At 36.6% G+C, this 17,672-nt stretch overlaps 1 protein-coding gene and 1 long non-coding RNA gene across 2 annotated transcripts in view; both read right to left on the reverse strand.

The window, feature by feature from the left end:
• Positions 1–15,480: 15,480 nt before the first annotated feature.
• Positions 15,481–16,464, reverse strand: LOC121415395 (kiSS-1 receptor-like). The gene is made up of 2 exons (XM_041608594.1): positions 16,144–16,464; positions 15,481–15,507 (listed from the first exon to the last, which is right to left on the reverse strand). Exons 1-2 carry the CDS (start codon positions 16,462–16,464, stop codon positions 15,481–15,483), a joined length of 348 nt encoding a protein of 115 aa, XP_041464528.1.
• The window catches only part of LOC121415877, a 44,663-nt gene continuing 43,454 nt past the window's right edge, over positions 16,464–17,672 (reverse strand). Inside the window, exon 4 of the long non-coding RNA XR_005970066.1 lies at positions 16,464–16,895. This is a non-coding gene — a long non-coding RNA (uncharacterized LOC121415877). The remainder of the gene's footprint in view (positions 16,896–17,672) is intronic.

Below are 17,672 nucleotides of genomic sequence, written 5' to 3' on the forward strand. Positions count from 1 at the left end.
GGAAGATGGTCTCACGCTTCTCACATTTACCACCACTATTGGGTCGACTACTAAAACTCGGATAGTTCTTCTACTATTACTACTACTACTACTACTACTACTACTACTACTACTACTACTACTACTATAACCACCAGCACTACCACTAGTTTTAATATCACTACTAGGACTACTTTTGCTACACCCATTGCTGTTACGTCCTAACTACTTATGACTTAAATGATACTGATGACAAGTGTAGAAAAACATACGGCGATGTTCATGATAGCTGACGTTTACATAGGCTATCTGATTAAGATATGAACTGATTTAATAAAAACTTTTTCTGAAATGATGATTTTAATGAAAGTAATGATGATGATGATGTTCAATGCTATTATGATAAGTATTTTCATCATCACCATCAACATCATCATCGTCATCATCATCGTCATCAATATGATGTCTATTCTTATGTTGATAGCAATGATGATGTATGTAATCCATATCGCGTTTAACAATGTTTTTAATTCAGCTTTAAAATTAAAAGACCCATTAAAACGTCTTACATGATTCCCAATCGAATCTGCAGTAATGAGCCCTTTTAACAACGTCAGAACGTTCAATGAATATACTTCATATTAATTACTTCATTTCATTGATGTGCTTGGTATGCATATTAATGAGGCAATAATTTATTGTGTAATTAATGTAATGGAGTATGTATTTTGATATCATAACCACCACAATAGGTCCCGTACACACTATAAAGCCGAAAAAAAATCTACAATGATAATCGTTGCTGTGTACACTAAGTATATCGTATTTCCAAGGCCATTGTAATATTAATGGGTCAGATGGCTCATGAAATAATTATCTCTATTTAAAACCAACTGCTTAACAAAATTGGCGGTGGAAGTATTTCGAATTGTGATGCGGAAACCCCTACAATAGGCAAGACAAATCAGGATGCGGATGTGATTGATTAAGACCGACAATGCCGATGTTGGGAGTATTTTAGAGCAATTTATATCAGAATTAAGTGAAAGCAATTAAGGGAATTCATGGATATTCAATTTTCCGCTTACCTTGGGTCTGGTAATTTGAATAATGCCTATTAGTAAAGAACGCTTGATTGCAAATCTGCCCCAAAGAAGAAAAAAAATACTTGAAAGCTGTAGTAAAGGATTTTGTTGTTTCTTCATTAAATTATAATTGGATTCCAAGGCTTTAGTATACATGGCAGTTATGGGCAATGAGGGAGTGACAGATACAGATAGGAATCAATAAAGCGTTACAGGGGCGGTAAAATGCACATGCAGTTTTTTTTTTTTTGGGGGGGGAACTGTGTTTGTCTAGGTGGACATTAATGCATGTGTGCGCAGGGATATGTGTGGGTGGATGTGAGTATGAGAGGGTCAAATTAGGGTAATAAGAAAAGAAAGAATAAGATAGAGAAGGATATTAGGAGAGAAGGGGAAAGAGGGGGCGTGAGCGAGAAGAATTAGACTTCCAATTTGCCCCCCTTCCCACATGCCGCATATCAGGACGAAAAATGCACGTTTTTACCAGTGAGCATTTTGAAATCACGTCTTCTTTTTACCTACATAGTAATGACAGATTCTTACGTTTCATGATTTTGATAATAATTCTATAGCCACAAGAATTAAGCTTATCAAAATAACATAATTTCAAGCGTTACATGCCGGTGCAGACGGACCTTACTGCGAATACGATAATTTAGAATTCTCCTAAACTTCTGAATGATGTTGCTTTCTTATATAAGCCTATTGAATTTATTACAATTACGTTTCTTGTTCTATGCTTCTCTTTACCCGTATCTCTCTGCCATACGAACACATACAACACTCCCCCTCTGCCCCCCCCCACCCATCTCTAAATTCCCCTATTTCTCCAAATCTCCCTTTCGCCTCTTTTTACATCATTTCATAACCTATTAAATCATATATAATTCATTGGCAAATATCGATGATATCACTTTTTAAATTGAAAATTGTCAAGAAACCGATAGTTCTTGCTTTTTACTTAATTGGCAATTATTCGATCATTTAGTGTTTTATGGTCCCTCCCTATGTTACGAAATGTTCTACGGGAAAGATAGGAATATATGTAACAGCATTAGGAAAGATTAATTTAGTACCTAAATTTAATAAGGAAAATGCAGGGTTAGTTCAGGCAATCAAACATCCATTTCGCGTTTAAATTTGTAATATAAACCCCTTTTTTAAAACAAATTAACATTTGAAACCCATGATTCGCAATTCAAATTTACCAATGAGGAAATTAAAAAAAAAAGATTTATCTAACCCAATTAAAAATAGAAAATGATATAATGATAGAGATATTGACATTAATCAAGTTTAAATGAAAACATTTAGGTGTACATATACATGTTTACTTCTTTGTTGGTAAGTTTGTTGTTGTAGAGTTAACGTAAAACAATTTCCCTTTATTCTATTTTGATGCATGCTATGCATGTGTGTGATTCATTCCGCTCCTCGTTCACATGTTATGAATAAATTGATCACTGCAAAAAACAGAGGCAGTTGCTCACTGTCCTTCATGTTATTTATTCAGAATAAATATCTATTCAAAATGGCAATTAGCGTGATCATGATGATGGCTACATTTCGAATGTAGATTACAGATTTGCGTCATTGCTAATTCCTCATATCATTTCAAAAGCATGCAACTGTTCGACGTATATTATTTTAGAGATACGCATGTCTTTCACGCATATCCTTATTTTTTTTTGCTTTTTTGATGTTAAAAAGAAATGTACAATGAGTGTTGATTCCGGGGAGTGGGTGTATATACTGTGTGAGTCACATAAAAACAATAATTCAAATATCAGCAAGTATTATTAGACAAATTTTACCCTGATCACTTTATTTCTTTCCCTCGTCAATATTTCCCCTTTTCTAGGGCCACAACCCTTTGCCAACAACGCTGCGGCTACCCCACTTATATGAAGACACATTTTAGGACACTCGTTTAAAATACATAGCCTACATGTTCCCAAGTCGTATGACTTTAGATTTTTCTGACTCGACCAAACGAAGCACGTCAATCGCTCTATTTTTTCTATTTCCCTTGCCTGTCATGTTCTATTACATCACGCCTGACTTGCAATTTCTTGGTACCATCAACTAAAAAAAAAAAACAGATTTCAAGCACATAATAACTGCATGCTCTTATGTGGTTAACATTGATTTTCGCAATCTCTCCCACGTATTTTCTTTCTTTCTTGCTTCGTGTGAAACGCATTTCACACTATGATAGAATTGAGAAAGTCGGTTTTTTCATGAAAAAAAAGAGTAACTATATATAAAATAAGGCACACCCACTATCACACCTTCACGCACACCCACACACACTTACACAGCTGCAGCTGGTTTTAACGGTTGCTCTTAAAATTGATTTTTTCCCCCATAAAAATGCCATTTTCACCTTCACCATTTTAAGGAAATAAAAATATGCACGATTTAAATTTCTAACGATTATGAAGATTTATGAATAGGATAAAAATGATTATCATTCGAGAAGTTAAAGGTGAAGTTTACCCTTCTATTATCAAAATCAATTTATCATCAGGGTGACCACCCCCCCCCCCCTCCTCTCTCCCGCCTTAAGAAATCCAGTAATCATGATAGACCAACCATTGAAGCGTTGTTGGTACCCAGTAATTCATGCAAAATGTTGTACAGCAATTATCTGCCCTAGATTCAGATACCAAAATTAGAGCATAGGCTTTGCTTAACTTGATTGACTTGTGCATTAAAACAGGACATGTCTTGTGTTTAATGGGACGCATTTAACTACCGACATTTTATCTTAAATGCATTTACGAGAAGGGATCGTGTGAGAAATATACTCCATCATTCTCGCCTACATGGAAACTGGTCATTACGGATATTCTGCTTTCTATAAAATTTGAAGAAAAAAAATATTTGAAATGGAGCGAGGCCGTCATTATTTATAATACGATGAAATTATTGACGTGTGAGGAAAAATTCCATAAAGTCACAAATTGAGTAAATGATGTACAATGTAGACGGTCAACGTAAAAACGCACGATTTTAATGTTATGTCATTTACTCGATAATGTAGCCATATTTTAGCACACTAATGGCTGGTTGTTAAAGGGGAATGAAACCTTTGGAGCAAGTAGGCTTGTGTCGAAACAGAAAAATCAAAGAATAAGAACAAAGAAAGTTTGAAAAAAATCGGACAAATAATGAGAAAGTTATGAGCATTTGAATATTGCAATCTCTAATGCTATGGAGATCCTCCCATTGGCAACACGGCAAGGATGTGTGATGTCACACATGAACAACTTTCCCTTTGATGGACTATGAAATACCCTGAAAATGTGTCTTTTTGCTTTTTCGTATGGTGATACAAACACTTTATCCATGATGTATTATTTAAAAATCTGTATTACATGCCCTCCTATAGAAAGAATACATGTTCTACTGATAGATGTAATAAAAGAGGCAATTTAAGTGAAATATATACTAAAGTAATGGGGAGAGTTGTTCAAGAGTGACATCACACATCTTTGTCGCATTGCCAATGTGAGGATCTCCATAGCATTAGTGATCGCAATATTCAAAAGCTCATAACTTTCTCATTATTTGTCCGATTTTTCTCAAACTTTCGTTGATCTGTTTCTTTGATTTTTCTGTTTTCACACAAGCTATCTTGGTCCAAAGGTTTCATTCTCCTTTAAGTGATCTAACGATAAGTATAGAATAACGTTTGGTCGACTTGGCGATATTTTAATATTTCAAGGAAGGGGAGGGGGTGTCACTGGTGGTTTGGACAATTTTTGCTGATCCATCATCGAATTTCCTTGTTGGAAAAAAAACGATATACTTATACGATTTTTTTTTACATTTTTACCCCCCCCCCCCTTTCAGCTGAAAACAATGTAACTTTGCCTTTCTGTTTCTACTAACAAGCTTTACAAATGAGAATCTGTGTTTAAGAAAACACACGAATTATCCTTATAAAACGCGTATCAAGAATGAAAAAAAGCGTTGGGAATTAAAACTTGGTTAAATAAGATATCATCACGTATCCATGATTTATGCCAACACGATAATAGCATTGATCGCTTTCCTACTTACAATTTCTTAAATCAAAGTATTAAATGGCCATATTTCATGATCCGATGGCCATATTGTGTTTACAAACCACCTGTTCAATTTTATTTCCCTTTAGTCAGCATTAACATTAAATTAATGTAAATTGTTGATTTTATGCTCGAATCTACTTAGCATTCAAACGTGGACTATAAACAATATCGAAAGGGGCTTGCGATTTTTTCGCAGGTTTTTTTTTCTGAGTATAAAAAAGAAAAAAATTATCAAATTATTTAACATAATTATGCACATTCGGAAAAGGCCAATATATTTTGCTCACGTTAGTAGCATCGAGTTTGCAGATCACAATGCACCCTCGTATCAATGTTACCAATCATCCTCGAAATCCTGGTACTTGTGGAAAGATGTGACAATTATTGCCACTCGAGCATGGAATTTTACTTTCACACTTTATAGTCTATGCTAGGCGAGTACGCGATGACGCACCTAGCATAATAGGGGGTGCAATCGAGATACAAGTATCCGCCCTCGATCTTCAATCTAGAATAAATGACTTCATTTCAATTATACCCATGCGATGTTCTAGAGGAAGGAGTGGCAATTGTGTATGGAATTTACATGTCATAAGAAGGGAAAGTGAGTTAAACGGGAAGAAGGTGCGTATGGAAATGAAGTGACTTTTTCGTAAAGTTACAGAAGGGAAAAGGTGAGATCACCTATGGATAACAGTCATGAGCGTTCGTGGTGTAAAAAAAAGAAGACAAAAAAAAAACGCTCGAGCTGCCAACATAATTGATTTTCCCTATATACTCCTGTGTTTGTCTGGTTCTAGATACGCCACTTGAGCGAATAGTACGCTTGATTGCTACATAGTATCGCTGGCAATTAGACGGTTCCCCCCTATGCTCTTCCCTGTGTCAAATTGACTTTCACCTAAGAAGAAAACCGTTATGGAGGAGATATCATTTGTCACAGATTCGCAGCTGGTTTGACAGCAGATGAGCCTATCAACGTACAGTGGAATTTGATGGTGTTAAGATCATTAAGTGACACGATTCTTTGAAAATGATACGTACATAGAGAGTACCCATGCAATTTCCACTTCACATTTTAGATTTCCAAGAGCGTATGTCATTATATACATGGTATGAAAAATATGACGCAGCTGTGTCCCCGGCAACTGACTTTCCAATCGTAAAGAGAAGATTTGATCATCAAATGTAGCTAAAAGTTATTTCAGAAATATTTAATATGCACAATTCTTATATACACTGTACGGTGTTTATTTAAAAAAAAAGTGTAATTATTGCATTAGTTCATTTTCATATCGACAAGTGCATAAACACGAATTTTGATTTTAAAAATGAAATAGAATTTTGAAAAAAATGTTTTTCTTGAGCAACGCTCCAGTCACACCGGGTAGTGAGCCTCAAGGGTAATGCCATTTTGTTTTAAATGTGTCCCCAAGAGAGACATGGCAGGTAGAATCACTACAAGGGATTTTTATCATCTGTGGGAATCATGGTGAGAATCATATCCGAGGGAAGTCGGTTTCAGCTCGGTTCAGTTGGTGTGACTGAAGTGTTTAGGGACATCTTTGCACTTTTAGTTCTGCCCCACTGAGAGCATATTTGAGCTTGCAGTTTTGCGCATTCCTGGTATTAGAGGTGCAAATTCAAATATCTCTGGTATGAGGGGTGCAACTTTGCACCTATAAAGCTGTCACAAGCATCAAATCGCAGAGTTGCGGTCATAAAGGATCGCATTGTGGAATTGGGTTGCAGCTTTAAAAAAGTAGAGATCACTTTTATCAGGGAGCATATCCCTGCTTTTATATAAGAGTGTATATACTCCTTCCCAGTACAACTCCACTCAAACTTTGAGTGAGTGACTTTGTCTTTGCAAATGCAGAAAAGTATGAATCATACAACGAAAAACGTGATAAAAAAGGCCGCGTTGCAAATTAATCAAATGTGCTATTTCTTTGGTCAAAGCCCAGTTTGACCTAAAATCATTAGATCTCAAAGCTTCGAACAAACATTTTTTTATTTATGGCAAACATAACGAGAAGCAAAATTCGGTAACGGGAGAATTTTTCTTGGTTTATACCTACATACATGTAAGGATCGATTTTAAATCTACATTTACCAATATATATTCCATTCTCTTGACAGAAAACAAAACAGCATTTTTATCCAATCTGATTTCTGTGGACTTCTATGAAGTCGGCGTTCTTTGAGTAATAGCGATATCTCGAAAAATGGTACGACATATGCTGATGTTTACAATTGTCTCCACAAGGTTTTGTCGTATAAAACAATTGAAAACAAAAACAAATCTTTAAATAAAATGAGTCAAAGTGCAGACCTTTATTGATGCAACAGTCACATCAACGATAACATGCAGGCGCGGATCCACGATTTTCCCGGGGGGGGGGCACATTTCCCGAGGAAAAAAATTGACAAGCAAAAAGAAGGGGGTCTTAACTTTCAAAAGGGGCGGGGGTATACGTGTGTTTTAAAGGCATTTTTAAATTACAAACTTTAATTGTTCCTCTCAGGGGGGGGGGCGCACGGGCTGGCTGTTTCCCCCAACCCCCTCCACCCCAGATCCGCCAATGCCAACTTGATACCAAGTTATTACATTATCTCAAAAAGCACATTATTCATCGGTCGGTTGGAGTCGCTTTCGTTGGTGTGACTGAAGTCCAAGGTCTTCCTTCAGTGGAAACACGACAATGAATACATCAGAAGGTAATCACAGTTGACATTCAGATGGATTCTTAGAAGAACGGTGGTGAAACATCACACTCGTTCACAGACTCTACTTCTTTACTGTATTTTATTGCGGTGGATGGACAGGGCTTGTTTCGGGGCCAATATTTCATGATTATCGAGAGCACTCTACGGACCCTCGTCATAAACAAAGTTCGAGGAGAGGCTGGTGAAAGAGAAAAGCACCTTGATACTTCTGCTACTGGATTCCAATAAATACGATTCCTACTATATCACCAGCATTCCCATTAAAACGATTTCAAATATCATACATTATAACGAAATCAATAGAAATAAATTTTAGATTGAAAGAATGGTTATCCCCAAAATGGTAAGCAAAATTTGAGTATAACGGGGATGATTGTACACGCTAGTTCAATTATCAATAATTGGGTTTGAAACAAGAGCACCATAAACGGTTTTGCCTCCTACCCTAATACACATTTAATTGTTATGATTGTTAAGTTTACAGTTTTAAGGAGGGAGCAAACTCATACTGTCTTAACATAACACAAGGCGCAATAAATTGCGTCATTTAAGGTGTAGAAAAGGCAACTCTGAGAGCAAAAAATAAAAAAAAAAGGTCATTATCAAAATTCTTGTGGATTGCACAACAGAAGGTGCCGCAATTAGGGGACAGAATTCTGTGTAATGTTATGATTTATTTAAGGGTAAAAAGGGTCAAGCAGCGATGCGTTAAATCAAGTTTTCCCACGATCAAAGGATTTTACCTACATCAAATCTCGCCCGAAACGCACCATGTCTCCCCTTTGCCCAATATTTTCACCCAACTTTTTTTCTAACAGTCGAGGGTTATCACAAAACTACCGAACGTGCATTGTCGCATGAACCATATAAGAGGATGCATGGATGAAATCCGCCAGGCTCTATTCATATCGTATGACTAGCAGCAATAGCCGCCGAAAGGCTAACACCGAGAAGAAATTCCAAATCCCGGAACGTGCTGTAAATATTTCAGGGATTCGTGTTGACTTCGGTTCTCCAAGGGTCGGTTGGTGTGAGAAAATTCCTCCCACCGCACTCCAAGGAGCTATACAATCAATCAAAGGTCTTGCTTTCGAGCTCGTTTTCGCTCAGATGAGAGTGGCTTCTAGTTGGAGGTGCTGCTTGTTTATGACTCTCATAAACTCCTAACTTTAAATCCTTTTGCAGTTCATCTGGGCGATAAAGCAACGCGAAGCCTTTATCCAATACAATTGATGAAATTTTGAAATACAGCTCATTAACCATCAGGAGAGACCATTTTGTTGGCCCGTACAAATATTCCCGCGCAGTTAGCATGGCAATGGTGGAATTGTTAACGCAATAAATTTCATTGAGCAGAACCAATCAGCATGAAAGAAGCATGGGGTTTCCACTTCATAAAGGGTTATCTTAAAAGCTAAAGCAGTTTGAATGACGTTTTACTTTACCAATCGTGGCCCGTGGAACACATTTATTGCATTGAATGTTCAGGATTGTCACATTCTTTCAGTATTAAACTGAATGATTATCTTCTTATGTCTTTCTTTCTTTGAACTATCTTTCTGTCTCAAGCCCCCTTTCCCTCATATTCTTCTACTCCCAAAATCATCTGCGCCTGCATAAAATCCTCGCGAAGAACTATCCATTTACCATAATAAAACTTTTTTTTCTCCTCGTTTTTCACATGCAGTTTCATTGTACGAATATCCAAGCATTTTCACTAGATACTTATTATCATTCAAAACACACAAACGGGGTTAAATATTGATATTGCCATGGTGTACGAACCACGTTGTCTGTTATATGAAATTATTTGTTAGTAAATATTCATTGTATTGAAAAATGAATAATTAAGAGGGTCATTTAATAGTACAAGGGTAAGAAAAAATGTATTATGTCATTCCAAGTTTGTCTCGACATTGCTCGAAATTATGTCTGGAATATTTGCATCTTCTCGTTTTATTGCACAGTGAGAATTATTTAATACTGGCAATAAGGAAATTAAGTATATGTAATAAACACTTTTTTCGCGAATTACTCCTGAAAATAGTTTATATGGACAAAACTAATTTCTGGCTAAATCAAATACATGTTATCAAAATAATAACAATGATAATAATAATGATGATAATAATAATAATAAGCAATTTTTAGTGACGCATAATAGTTTCTATGCGTGTGGAAGAATTATTCTTTTGTATAGAGCTAATACATGTGCTTCTTAAAAAGGTATGCTTTTAACACATGTTTGAATCTGATGAGAAAAAAATGCATAACAAAATTATGTAAAGTTACAACAAGCCTGACATCTCATTTACATACAAATCTTGAAGAAATGGCTGCACCTATTGGTGAAAAAAGGTGAATCTTTTGCTCTCCCAATTGAGCTATTTCCGCAGAAACTAATGTTCGTCAAAAAGAAAGAGCATTATGTGATATTTTCGTCGCGGTTGAGAAAGGGAAGCTGTTGATCCACGTTGTTGATTTCTATTTATCCTTGGGTAAAGCAAATTTTAACTTACAATACCATGAATATTGGCACTAGATACGTATAACGAAAAATAACCTATGATCACAAATTACTCAACGAATGATTCGTACACCATTGCCAATTCTTAGCTAAACCTGAGGGAGATCTTTTCCACAGGAAGCTTTCCCTCCTCCCTGGTAAGTGGACCGGAATTCCAGAGACTGCTACTGAAGTGAATCTCACCTCTTAGAGTCTCCATCTCGAGTCTCATGCGTGATACCGGAAGTACCTAGAGAGCCTCCTTCGGGGCGGCAGAGACAGACGGGGGATGAATGGATTGAAGGGGGTTGGGAGTATCCCAAAACGAGACAGTTATCCTCTTTTCCTTGTGTTGTAATAATACACGTACATCTTCAAACATGGTATATAACGTTTACACAGATTAGGTTAACACCCCCCCCCCATCCTCCCTTAAAGGCGTGGTCGATCACACCCTTATGTCGATCTCAAACCCTGTGGGATACTAGGAAAAGGAAAGACAATTTATTATTTATTTTCAACAAGTCAAACTGCGCCGGTGCATGGAGATGAAAAATCGATCCCCGACATTTGGCGCCTTTCTTTTCTTAAAACTGTAAGAAATTCACGCTTTTTTATTCCAAGTCACCACAGTTATTCTTTAGCATGAGTAATTCTCAAGAACGATGCCCCCTCAATTGATAAAGCTAGCTGATGCTAAAAGAAAATATTTGCCGAACGGCAGTACGCTCAGGTAAGCCTGAGCCTCCTGCGCCATGGTTGATACGCATGTTTGTAAAGTAGAATTTTCGAGACTTTAATCGATCAATAACAGACGGTTAAGACACGACTTCTTTGAAGTGTTGCACAACTTGCTCAAACGGGTTAAAGGTAGAATAAACTGTTCAGAGACGAGGCTAGTCGCGTGAAGTATTTGGAGTGTGCTATTGAACTTCGAGCCTGCTTGAAAACGTTCCCATCCTACGATGAGACAGGTTGATGACATTAGACGACAAATCTTTGATCCGAATATTTAGTTGGCAACACAGTTAGAATGGTCGGGCACGGGTTTGGTAACCTGGAATAGACATGCGATATATCCGTTGAAATACCGGATCTTCATAAGATATGAACTCACTACTGATTGGCTGGTTCATAAAACGAAAAGCACCTATGTACAATAGACGGTTAAGGATAACGATTATTTATGAAAATAGAGTGATAATAAAAAACATATCTAAGAATATTGGTTAAGAGGGAGCTCACGTGGGTCTATGGGTGCATAGAGCCTTATAATATACATATATATATACATATCATAATATGTATAATATGTATTAATAACATAAAAAAGAGGAAAAAAAACTAATGTACCAGTTCCATATCACATTCAAACTTTAATGCTAAAAATGCCCCCCCCCTTATTTTGAATTAGATGATCTTCAAGGTCATTGTCACAAGTATCATGTTTATTGCCTCTGGGATCATGGGAGTGTGTCACTCAGACAGTCGGATGGAATGATTTTAATGTGGTTTGCAAAAAATAGTGAAAATCACCGACTTTTTAATGAAATGCTCCCTGGAGTCTCGAATGCATCACTCTATTAACGACGATGATTGTCTCGTTAAGAAGAATGGAACGAAAATAGGATCTTCCATGGTCTCGTGATATCTCACTTTCATCTTTACACCAATGGCAATCTGAGCGTCGTTGCTTGCCAATAGTTTAATTCCCCCTTCCCCAAGTGTGGGCAGACATGAAAACGTGATTTGCATGTCAGCATAATTATGTATGTTAGTGTACCCTACCAGCGAATCATTCGATGTTTAAGAATACGTATAGGTTGCGAGCGGTTTTGCAGACTGTATTCATTGTTGAAAACTGAACACGTTATAGGTATGGCTAGCTTTATCTTCCGTAGGATAATCGCGTTTAACCGGAAGTGCCACTATTGAACCAGTGCTATTAAGTGTGGCTGATAAGATTTTCCCGCGTAAAGTCATATCAAGCTATAAAACGCAATGTCACAAATATGCTGGCTGTAGCGAAAAAGTTATGATTTTAACAAGTCTTTTGACATCATACAAATCAATGTTCGTCGTTATGTATTACTTGCATAACAACATGCCCAAGCTACATCGTACTAATAGTACTTATTGTGATCATACTAAAAGCCTGGTATCAGTAAGAGGGTTTTCTGCCACGGGTAATATGAAACTATTGTCAAACTTCGGATATTACACGACCAGGACCCCGTCTTACAAAGAGTTCCGATTGATTTGAACAACCACAACCGTGGAAATCCAGCAGCGTCAATATTTAGGATGTTCTTTTATGTTTGTTTAAAATATTATCTAGATAAAATGTATATTCATACATTCACCATTCTCTTGAAAATTCATTGTGCTTCTCCTTGTTCACAAAGGACAACGTATAAATTTCCTGCATAAAAAAAAATATGAAACGATTGGTTTCCATAAAGTTTACGTTGGTCGGATCTATCGTAACTCTTTGTAAGACGGGGCCCAGGAATACGAGTTATAAATAGAGCATAGCTGCTAATATAGTACGTGCAAGGAAAGCGCTGAAATTCTTAGACAAACAAATGGAGTGTATCATCAAAATGTGTTCAGATATTCTCTGCTTAGAATCATTCGGAGGGGGGGTATCATTAAAACCTTTTAAAACTAACGGGTTAGATTGATTACTGATGACAATGCATTATAAGATTAAAACTTTGCGAAATCGTTTCCAAAAAAATAATAAATAAACCCCTTCATGGTGAAATCTGCAGTCATGCAGGATATGGACCGCGGGCTGCTACACAGCGGCTGTTTGCGCGGTAATTATACTCTCATTGTATTGTTTATGCGATCGGAACAGGCTTGCTCTTTGGGCATGTTTGTCAGTAATGTGGGTGAAACCGCGTGTGTTCTGTGTATTTTGGTCAATACAGCAATGCACGGGGAATCGTTTTCGAGTCAAGCAATACCCTGGTCCATGGTTTTACATAGAGAGATATTTATAAATAACATTATTTACTGGGGATCACGAGAGAGGAACCATCCGAAAGATTCGACCATTACCTCGAATAACGGACCTACGAATGACAGACGGACACCATCTTTTCATCTCAGTTTCCATTATTACAATACCATATCTACATAAATAGATTTTCCGCATGTATCCCTTTAGCAAAGTCATCACTTTCAAAGCTTACCTTCACTTTAGAATCATCGATTCTGCCATTGCCAGCAATCTACTGAAATAAGCTGACTCCGCCACAATGATCGTTGGAACTTTTGCGGGAGCAGGCGCAAACACGTTACTTTTTAGCTATTCAACGAATATAGGTTCTGTAGTAAATGTTAGATAACGTTGTATTAATGATTTGCTGCATATGCCTTTTGCCATCCGCTGGCATCTGAGCTTTCTATGAATAGAACGATTAGCAGGTGGGAAGGAAAGGTAGTAAGCTTTTTTTTAAGTTATAGATTACCAACTTTTACGCTCGCGCATGTTAAATAATGGACGCTTAGTACGCTTTACGTTTTTTTTACAATGGTATGCGAGTTCATGTTGATGGCATATCATACTATTCGTCATTTATTTTGTTATTCAGTTTTCTTTTGTTTTCTTAATAACGTTTGCCACGTGTCTGCAGTGCATTAACTGCTCCGATTGTTTCTGAGAAGTTGCTTGAACTTGAAATGAACCTGCACATGAGGATAGAAGCCAACCTCTTGAAATAACAGATAAAGAGCTGATGCTACAGGTACTATGCAGAAAAAAGTACCATGGTAATTTCTCTCGTCCATTAGAGATATTTTGATGAACGTGCTCATGACAACAGAAGGTTAGATATCATTGCACTCCTCTTTTTGTAAGCATTAATGTTATGGACACCAAGCTTCTTCTTTTCCTTATTTTTTCTTCGAAAATCATTTCGTTTTATATCCATAAGAAACATTTGATGGAAAACGGTAATCTCATCGTAATATTTTTAACTAACAAAAAATTAAGTAAAAATTTAAGTACTTTGTAATTGTATGAAATTACTAATAATCCATCTGTTCATGCATTAGGCTATCTACAGCTTAATTAGAGTTGTTCCAAATAGTAATTAACAAAAATATTTAATGAAAGACAAACGGAGGACTTGCAACAGATTTCCACATTGGATTAAGGCCTGTGACATACTGTACATAAAGGCATTTCAAAAGTGGAGAGATTATTAACATAATTGTACTGAATTCTGACAATTCGTTCCAACATCATATCGATGGACAAAATTATGGAAAGCCATTCCATCATAATTCATGAATATTAACGTAACCAAAGTATCATCATCGACGTGTGCTACAGTACAATCAGTATAGATATATTGGTGGGTGTGCTTCAGTTCTAACTCAAGTTTATTTAGAGTAGCTTGTCATAGCTGACGGACGCTCAATGGTAACGCGAAACATACTATATGCATTTACCATTTAACATTACCTCGGTAACTTTTTTATTCACATTCGAGCAACAGGTGCGTGCAGGGTAAAAAAAAGAAGTCTTTTCATTTAAGCTCAACGAAGCTCCACTATATTCTGGCATTAAATCGACCTTTAATATGGTTTATTTCGTCGATTGCAAATCTTTTCTTGTACACTTTATTCAATATGGCGGGATTTTCCTTAAAGATCACTGTGGACTAAAATTAATATTAAAAATCGTGCGAGCCAATGTGAATGTTGAAGTCTTAAATGAGTTTTAAATCCCATTTGCTTACCCCTATAAAGTGCAAGTACCCTGACCTGCTGACCGTGGTTGAACATTTCCGCGGTGATGCGTTGAATACCGCATGAGAATTAAAAAATCAGTCATGGACCCTGAAATTTATCTTGAGCAATTACCATATTTTTAGAATAAAAATAGACCACGCAAATCCATTCTCGGAGTCTGTTCTTTGGCGAAATGGGCCTATTGGCGTGACCTTATTGATATTTTTTTACCACGAATGGCTAGCTTTGTACAGATGAAACATTATCGGTCCATAGGCCTTATTGTACAGGTATTGCTGTGGAACAAGAGTTGTGATTTTAATGCCCTTGAATTCTTTAACTTTTCTGGTAGACAAACCTACTTTTGCATCGTATTTGATGTTTTCTGAAAGGTAGATGAATCTATAGTAAACCGATAAATTTTAGATCACTAAAGCATTAAGCCTCTCTTGTGATATTTTTGTTAACCATTTTAAAGGGGAAAACACAAAACAAGTGATTTATACACGTTACTTTGGGGCGAATGTATAGGCATGCAGTTTAGACGATAAGTAGCCAGCACAACTTTAGTACAGTAAATGTTATACTTTACCACTATGCCGGTAAATACACTCCAAAATTGTTCAGTATTACAGCGGCAACGATTTGACTATCAAAGCATGATGCTGCAATGTCTATTCGGAAATAAATAACCAGTATTATTTATTACGGTTTGTGATATCTAGTTATCCCGAATATAAACCAATTATTCAAACGAAGGCTTAGGCCTATGTCAGGAAAGCCTTAAATCAATTTCTTAATTTCTGAGGAAAGGACACAGAACATGCAAAAGGTAGCATAACATCGTGAAACCTGCCGTCAGGTTAATGATGTACAATATGTTCTATACCGATACGCATGAGGTACCTGTAATGTTAACCTGACCCATCCATGCAATGGGAACCAGAAAGCTCTCCATCTGGCCTTACCCGTACATGCAGGTTTCATAATGGTACACTGCACGAAACAAACATGGACTTACATTCATTGTGTATCCGGTCAGCCGGCACATAAAATCACCAAGGGGCCAATCGACCATGCTGATGGAATAGACGATCCCGGTCGGTACGGCGCAGATGATGAGCATGGCGATGTCGGTCACGGCCAGATTAAGCACAAAATAGTTGGTGACGGTCCGCATGTCGCGGTGTTTGATGATGATGTAGATCACCATGGAATTACCGAAAATCCCGACCACGACGAAAAGGGCGAGAACGAAGACGGATAGGACATTGGTCGGCACATCGTAGTACGCCGTGCCGTTGCCGGTGTAGTTGTCGAAACTGCTCTCGTCGTAATCCATGATGCTCCAGTTGAATTATTTACGATTTGATTAGAATGTTCTCTTTGTTTTTGTAATTATTTATCTTAGTTCGTTCGTGTTCTTCATGGGAGAAATGAACAATAAGTTTGTATGTTGTATCAACAATCAATTCACCTAAATTTTCTGTTTTAGTTACATCCGTAACACGATGCGTCTGACGTTATTTTTGGTAAAAAATGAAGTCCATTTAGCTTGAATTATTCGACGTTATACAGCATTTTTTTAACAATCCTTCTTAGTCTATCAGTGGAACCTCAATCACCATTGTTCAGGAAGCCATATTCTTCTCTTCCATGGCATCAGATGTTTTTTTTCAATCATGCATAGGCTATGTAGGTAGATACTCAGGGCCAGTGTTATAATTTTCAATTTTTCAAGTAAATGCAATTGATGACGGGCCTCGAGTAACTCTGAAAAAAAGAAGAAGATAAAAAACGTCTCATAAACATAGAGCAGCTAGACATAAACAGGGTGATTAAATCAATTATGAATTCCATATGTCACATGTGACGTATTGATCATGAATTATGAACGTATTTTTAATGAGTGTGGAATATATTGAAAGGTAATTTATAAAAAATGTTTTCTGTATTGTGCTTAATTCAAATAGTGTCTGATTTTTTTTCTCCCAAAATTGAACTTGGTGTATATAGATTTATCTACGTATGCAAAATGTAGAATTTCAATAATACTTCATAACCATGTGTGTTAACTAATGTGCTTTACAAAAATATAATGCTCGAGTCACGATTGCAGAAAGAATGTCATGAATAAATATTCAATTGATTTATTTCCTACTTGGGCTTTATGCTGCACAATGCAATATTAAAACCATAATTAATGATTATCGGAATATCCTTCGCGATCGTGCAGCGAGTGCGAGTAGTTCAGAAAAAACTTAAATATTAACAGGTTCTCAGATATTTCGGAACTGTTTGTCTGGTATAGAAAGGTCATGGGTAAAAATATATCAACAATGCATTTAAGTTACTTATCCAAGTCCATATACCAAACTATCCCTTAGACAGATTCGAAGCTAGAAAACCAGTGTGCACACAGAAGATATGCTTAAAGATTGAAAAAAAATGGACGATGTTTGTAAATGTATTTAAATAAACAAAACACAAACTGGATGCTCATCTTTTTATGAATGATTTCAGATATTAAAAAGCAAAACTTATTTTTTG

The sequence above is a fragment of the Lytechinus variegatus genome, chromosome 5 (assembly GCF_018143015.1).
Source record: "Lytechinus variegatus isolate NC3 chromosome 5, Lvar_3.0, whole genome shotgun sequence".
Lineage (NCBI taxonomy): Eukaryota > Metazoa > Echinodermata > Echinoidea > Temnopleuroida > Toxopneustidae > Lytechinus > Lytechinus variegatus.

Bases quoted from the DNA above. Each gene is read 5' to 3' on its own strand.
- LOC121415395 (XM_041608594.1), bottom strand. From the start codon at position 16,464: ATGGATTACGACGAGAGCAGTTTCGACAACTACACCGGCAACGGCACG. The intron at 15,508-16,143 runs GTAAGTCCATGT...TCTACCTTTCAG, and splicing joins TGACCGGATACACAATGAAT to AAAACATCAAATACGATGCA.